The sequence below is a fragment of the Octodon degus genome, unplaced genomic scaffold (genome assembly GCF_000260255.1).
Source record: "Octodon degus isolate 3935 unplaced genomic scaffold, OctDeg1.0 scaffold00065, whole genome shotgun sequence".
Taxonomy (NCBI): Eukaryota; Metazoa; Chordata; class Mammalia; order Rodentia; family Octodontidae; genus Octodon; species Octodon degus.
Window position 1 is genome coordinate 8,183,809 of NW_004524641.1, and position 6,811 is coordinate 8,190,619.

Sequence of the window (6,811 nt, forward strand, 5' to 3'; positions counted from 1 at the left end):
TAAGAAGCAGGTATCATTACGTGGTTTATGGATAATTTAAATCAATTGCCTATCAAGTGCCGGAGTGGCTGACCAGAGTAAGTGCCAGGCACTTCCAGGAAAAGCGGAGACACGGCTGGCTCGGCTCTCCGCAACGCTTTATGTGATTAATGTGTTTGAAAGCTGACCTCTGACACGAAGGCACAGAATCACTAGGATTGGCTCTCGCACACAGAATAGGACGGGAGACCCCACTTCTGCCGGACAAGACGCCAGTCTCTCTCTTTATGCCTTCAGTCCTGATGCAGGCCTGTCCGCACCCCATGACACCCCCCCCCGCACTCCCCCCCGCACTTGCACCCCCACGCCACTCTGCTCCCTTTCAGCGCGGCCGGTGAGCACCCGCGAGTGCTGTAGCCGCTGTGCCCGCCACGTGACACCCGCCCCCCCCACACACTGTGGAGCTTCTGGGCTCCGAGAGCCGCAGGGTCGGTCGCTTCCCATTGGCTGTTGCTAGGTGACGTCGCCTGCGCTCACGTGACAAGTGTTAAATGCCCACCCTGCAGGAGCCCGCCTGGCAGACAATCGTAAAGCTGCTCCGGGCCGCTCACCTGCTCCCGCCTCCTGCAGCCCCGACCCGGCCGGGTCACCCCTACCCACTCCATCCCTCGCCCCCGCCCGAGCCCGCGCTGGGCAGGGAGCCAAGACGGCCGCGAGGATGCGGCCCGCGGCGGCTGTCCCGAGCGGCGCGCGGTGATCGCCGCCCCCGAGGAGGAGGCGCCTAGCTCGTTGCCTCGTTTCTTGTTTTCCTCTACCGCCGCCCCCCCACCCGTAATTACATTGGCTCCTGGAAGGGACCGGGAGAGACAGAGGAGGCGCCTGGCTTCCCCCTCACGCCCGCCACCCCTGCTCTTTCCCGTCCCGGGCCAGGATGACTGGAGTCTTTGACAGTCTGGTGGCTGATATGCACTCGACCCAGATCGCGGCCTCCAGCACTTACCACCAGCACCAGCAGCCCCCGAGCGGCGGTGGCGCCGGCCCGGGTGGCAGCAACGGCGGCAGCAGCCTACACAAGCCCCAGGAATCGCCGACCCTTCCGGTGTCCACGGCCACCGACAGCAGCTACTACACCAACCAGCAGCACCCGGCGGGCGGCGGCGGCGGCGGCGGCGGCGGCGGGGGGGCCTCTCCCTACGCTCACATGGGCTCCTACCAGTACCACGCCAGCGGCCTCAACAACGTCCCATACTCCGCCAAGAGCAGCTACGACCTGGGCTACACTGCCGCCTACACCTCCTACGCGCCCTACGGAACGAGCTCTTCTCCAGCCAACAACGAGCCCGGTATGCACAATGCGGGTGTCCGGGGTCCCAAGTAGTGGGTCACTGGGACGGATGAGTTAACATGTTTCGGGGAGGAGGGCCCCCCGGAGTCTTGGCTGTTCACACTGCCTGCGCAGCGCCAGCCCCAGTCCTTTACCCTCCTCAGTCTCCAGTGTCCCGCGAGAGAGGATTTGTCCCTCGGCACTCAGCTAGGGAGATCCATCGGCTCCAGGGCAGGGTGGACAACAGTGCCGCCTCCCAATAGCTCATTTCCTCGCCACCGGCGAGTCCCGTGCGTCCTCTTTCTCTCGGCATGCTCCTCATCCTCCCCTTCCCCGAAGGCTCAGCTCGCGGGGTGGGCGGCAGCTCGGTCCCCACGTGGCGAAGTTGCGCCTGCAGCCCGCGAAACTTCTCCACCGGCTCGCTTCCCGGCTCCCGCCAAGTTCCCTCCGAGCCCTTCCCGCAGGCGAGAACTTCAGGATCCCCGCGTTGCGCGGTAATCACAACTCCGTTTCTTTGCAGAGAAGGAAGACCTCGAGCCTGAAATCCGGATAGTAAACGGGAAGCCAAAGAAAGTCCGGAAACCCCGAACTATCTATTCGAGTTTCCAGCTGGCAGCTCTTCAGCGGCGCTTCCAAAAGACTCAGTACCTGGCGCTGCCCGAGCGAGCCGAGCTGGCGGCGTCGCTAGGCCTCACCCAGACTCAGGTGGGGCTCAGCCCTGCGGGGACCCGGAGGGTGCGGGCCTGGGTGGCCCCGGAAATACGCGCGTTCAGAACTTCTTTAAAATAATGTATAATTATAAAATAATGTATTTAAGGAGTTTTAAGAATTTGCAGGCCCGCACCTTGGCAACCTAAACCTCTAGGCCCAAAGCTGCAAAATCCCCAAAGGGTCGCTGCGTGGGAGGGGAGGAGAGGGACCGATGTGCACAGAAAACCGGTACCCCACTGCCTTTCCACACGGTACTCATTAGTGGGCAATATAAGTAGTCCTTCTGACACCCTCCGCTGTCACCACCGCACGGACCCCCGGGGTCAGACACAGTCATAACGGGAGCCTCAACTTTTTGAGGTCACCTCCCATCCAGCTGGAAGCTGCAGCGCGAGATCCACTGGCTGGCCCAGTTGCTCAATGGCCAAGTCTGGCCTGCGGGCTTTCTCTGCTACTCCCCTCCCTGCCCCTACCCGGGTTCCTCCACTAAAGCTCCGATCCTTTTCTCACAAAGGTCAAAATTTGGTTCCAAAATCGCCGATCCAAATTTAAGAAGATGTGGAAGAGCGGCGAGATCCCATCCGAGCAGCACCCTGGGGCCAGCGCTTCGCCACCTTGTGCCTCCCCGCCCGTCTCGGCGCCGGCCTCCTGGGACTTCGGCGGGCCGCCGCGGATGGGGGGCGGCGGCGGCCCGGCCAGCGGCGGCAGCGGCGCTGGCAGCTCCGGCTCCAGCCCAAGCAGCGCGGCCTCGGCGTTTCTGGGCAATTACCCGTGGTACCACCAGGCCTCGGGCTCCGCTTCGCACCTGCAGGCCACCGCGCCACTGCTGCACCCCACGCAGACCCCGCAGCCTCACCACCACCACCACCATCACCATGGCGGCGGGGGAGCCCCGGTGAGCGCAGGGACGATTTTCTAACCCTACGGTGCCGGCGCCAGAGACTGAGCAAGCACCCGGGAGCCTCGGTGCTCGCCCCGCCGCGGGAGGGTCCTTGCTGCCGCTCGCCGCTGCCACTTAGCAGTGCAGGAGGGTGCTCCTGGGACGGCCCGGCCGGGCAGCTGGAAACTGGGGACCCGCGCCCCGAGGGCTGCTCTTGGGAGAAGTGGACAGCTGCCCGGCGACGGCCGCGCCCAAGCCGCATTTCTGACCTGAGCCCCGAGCCTCGGCCTTTTCGAGCCCCTCCTGGGGCTCGCCTCCCCCCTTCCGCGCCTGGCGAGGTCGTCCGGCGCCTTCGTCGCCTGGGGCCTCGAGCTGAGCCGGGGAGAAGGACGCCGGCCCCGCCCGCGAGCTGCCCGGGCTCTGAGACTCCTTTCTCCTCGCTTGCCCCCGGCTCGGCTCCGGCGCTCTGCGGTTATTGACCTCCCGGGGTCCCGCCGGCCCGTCCTCCCCCTCCTGCCCCCTTGACCCGGGGCCTCAAGGCTTTTTTTTTTTTTTTTTTTTTTTTTTGCCCCTCTGTTCACAGACCCCGCCGCCCCCATCCTTCCCAGCCTTAGCGGTCCCCAGGAGCACTCCCGTAGCTCTCTCCTCATCCATCACAGTGGAGTTTTTTCATTTTTATTTTTTTAAAAGTTTAGGTGCCTTTGCGGATGACCTCATTTTGATGTTGGGAAAAATGATTTTTAATATGTGAACACTGCAAAAAATGTGTTTAAATTATCTTTTTTAAGATTTATTCAGGATTACGAGCCTGGACTTCGACAGTTTGTAAATAAAGGTGTCTGTGAAGATTTTCCCACTGATTTATTTGTATAAAAATCTTCATCTTTTCAGACATTTTTGTAAACCCTAGTTGTGAAAACTGCGGTCGAGCTGTGACCTCAGCAACCCTTCCATTTTATTTTTTCCCTTTGAAAAAATTTCTCAGTCAAATTAAGCTACTGATTTGAATTTGTTTTATCCGAAAGTCTTTGTTCTTGAAATGCAAGGTATTTTGAGGTTATTTATTATGAGAACAACATGCTCTTAATGTTGATTTTACAATATGAAGAGATTATTTAAATAAATTATTGTTTTCATTGGAGTGTGTGAATTTTCTTTGGTGCCTAGGCTTACCGCGCTCAAGCCGCCTCCTAGGCTCAGAACCGGGTCAGATGAGAGCAACGTTTGCACTTTGCAGCCGGTGAGCGAGAGATGCGGCGAGCCCAAGACCAAGCTCTCGCTAGCGCCAAGGGCTCAGCTCCGCCCTCTTCCGTCCCCTCGCGGAGTTCTCCGGGCCGCGGCGCAGTGACTCACTCAGCACCGGGCGGCTTCAGCCTCCGCCCGCCAGGCAGCCTGGCGCCCGAGACACCGCCCCGCTCCTGGGCGGTCTCGGCCGCCCCCGCGTCCGCCTTGCCGGACCTGCGGTGCGTGTGAGCCGCCGCTGGGGAACCCGCTGTGCGCAGCCTGAGCTCAGCCGCAGCTAGAGATCAGACCTTTACATCCGACCCGACCCTCCGTTAGCCCCGCGGCCCTTTGGGAGCTGGCAAAGCGGAGAATTCCGTGAGTCACCCTCGGAGGGCGCGGTTAGCTGCTCTGGAATCCAGGACGACCCTGCGCATAGGGCCGCGCTAGCGCACACACTGGCACACTCAGTAGTTACTTGTGTGCTCACTTTCATAAGCAGCGGCACACACGATATAGGACACAAAATAGTCACACTTAACCACACATGACACGGACACAAATCCATACACACACATTCACACACTGACACATTGACTCACATGCCCATTCACGCAGACGGGTGCCCGGTGCTGTGGGGTTGGAAGCCTTGCATTTCACACCGGTAGAGAGGAAAAGTACACATGCCACTCAGCTCTGTTTTCTACCACCGGCCCCCCAAAAGCCAGCTTCCAGCTTTGAAAATGCCCCACCTTGGTAGCATTGCCTGCAAGAGTCAGGGGTAGATGTGTAGTGCGGCAACTAAAATCCCTATCCCTGACAGCACCTGGGGCCCACAGTTGGACGCTTGCTGACTTCAATCACTGACTACACGACCTTGGGCAACCCTCTTAGCCTGTGTTACAGTTGCAGATCTATAAGATAGAAACCATAATAACAGCTAAGGCTAAGAGTTGTTGTGAGCAACAACTTAATGAACCCTTAATGAGGCAGTGACGTAACAGTGCCTGGCACACGATAAACTCTAGCTGCACTTTACCTGCCTTGTATTTAATATTTGTTTTATCACAGTGTCCCCAATCCGAAAGGGCTTGCTTTTTGCCTGTGATTGTGAAGTTACCCGGGGGGTCTTTCCAGGTTCACCTTGTGTGGGAAAGCAGCTTCCCGAGGCTGGGAGAGCCATGGAGCCTTCCCATGTGGGGCTTGAACTGCATCCTTTTGAGGGATCCGCCTCCACTAGAAAGGAGGCTGGGTACAGGCCAGGTGGTCCTGCCGGCCAGCTCCTGGCCTCCTCTTCTCCAGGTTATTTAGGTCATCCATATTACAGGGCCTCAATTCTTCTCTGCCCCACACAGACATACGTGAAGGAAACTTTCTGGGGGCCATAGAACCATGGGGCGGGTTCCCCTGACTTTTTCGCCTAGATTGTTGTGGGGCCTGCTCCAAGTCTAGTTTACAATAGAGTGTTGTTCCAGCATTTGGGGCTCTGGAAAAAAAGGAGGATATATAATCCCGTGTCCCTTCGCATTTCTGCATTGTTTTCCCAGGTTAGAAAGGACGGAAGACCGCTGACCCACAATACTAAAGCAACCGCTGCCTACCAGACTCCCTTCCCTGCCCCTCACCCCGACCCCCACTCCAGTTGCACATTCCACGGGGCTGTTTGAGTACCAGGAGCTGGTGCCAGCCTTCCTCCTGCGGTCGACTGTGCCCTCCCCTCCTTCGCGTGCACTCCCCTCCCCCCTCCCGAAACCAGCGGGGAGAGACGGGGCAGTAAATTGGCTGGTGTCGAGGATCTGCCGCAGACAAGATGATTAAGAGGCCTACGCCGGAGCGCCCGGGGCAGGGAATGTCAGCCCAAGTTGGAATCACGCAACAGGCCTTGGCATGAGCCGAGCATGGGAGCCGCCGGGAGGGCGGGCGGCCCCTCTCCGGGGTGGGCCGAGGCCCCACAGACTCGCCGGAGTCACCGAACCTGGCGCTCGGCGGCGGCGGGGTCGGGCCGGGCCAAGGCGCGCCTCTCCCCTGAGAGCCGGCAAAGCCAAGGGCAGGAGGGTGCTGGGCCGGGTAAAGGGGCGTTTCCGCAGCCCTAGAGAAAGGGCAAGGTGGGAGCGCCGGGCAGGGACGCTGCCCGTCGGAGAAGTGAGGGGCGGGGGGGGGACGCCGAGGGGTGGGCGCGGGGAGAAACAAAGCGCGGCCCCAGGGAGCGGGGGGAGGGGGGGAGGCTGCAGCCCCGCCGGGGGCGATGCGCTGGCCGCCGTTCTCACAGTCCGCCCGGAGACGCGGGGCCCTGTGATCCGCCCGCCGCCACCGCGCAGACACGCTCCCCCCGTGCTCCACGGCGTGCCCCAAAGTGCGGATGAAAAATGGAATTGGGAAGCAGCGATCTCGATTCCCTACACTGGGAAACCAGCCGCGCTCGGAACACACATAAATCTTCATTGTAATCCCTATCCATTTGCTCGCATAAAATATCGGGCCGGAGACAGGATGTGACAAGCGCTGGGAGGCGAGGGGAGGAGGGACCGAAGAGTGAGGGGTGCCGGGGCTTCACCGCCCCACCCTCTGGCAGGGCTCTCCGCGCTCGGGCACAGCACTTGCACCGCGGTGCCCCTGAATCCGCCCGTTCCAAGCCCTTGCTGCAAAGCTGGGAAAGGCGCATAAGTCCCTCCGGCTACCCGGAATTCGCGCCGCCC

At 60.5% G+C, this 6,811-nt stretch overlaps 1 protein-coding gene across 1 annotated transcript; it reads left to right on the top strand.

Moving 5' to 3' along the window:
* The first annotated feature begins 822 nt into the window (after positions 1-822).
* Dlx2 (distal-less homeobox 2) lies at positions 823-2,933 on the top strand. The gene is made up of 3 exons (XM_004634758.1): positions 823-1,322; positions 1,824-2,008; positions 2,529-2,933. The coding sequence occupies exons 1-3, from the start codon at positions 911-913 to the stop codon at positions 2,931-2,933; spliced, it is 1,002 nt and encodes a 333-aa protein (XP_004634815.1). The 5' UTR covers positions 823-910.
* The last annotated feature ends 3,878 nt before the right edge of the window (positions 2,934-6,811 follow it).

Excerpts from the sequence above, each read along its gene's own strand:
- Dlx2 (XM_004634758.1), top strand. The coding sequence starts at position 911 with ATGACTGGAGTCTTTGACAGTCTGGTGGCTGATATGCACTCGACCCAG. Across the intron at positions 1,323-1,823 it reads TCCAGCCAACAACGAGCCCG|AGAAGGAAGACCTCGAGCCT; the intron begins GTATGCACAATG and ends GTTTCTTTGCAG. Across the intron at positions 2,009-2,528 it reads TAGGCCTCACCCAGACTCAG|GTCAAAATTTGGTTCCAAAA; the intron begins GTGGGGCTCAGC and ends TTTCTCACAAAG.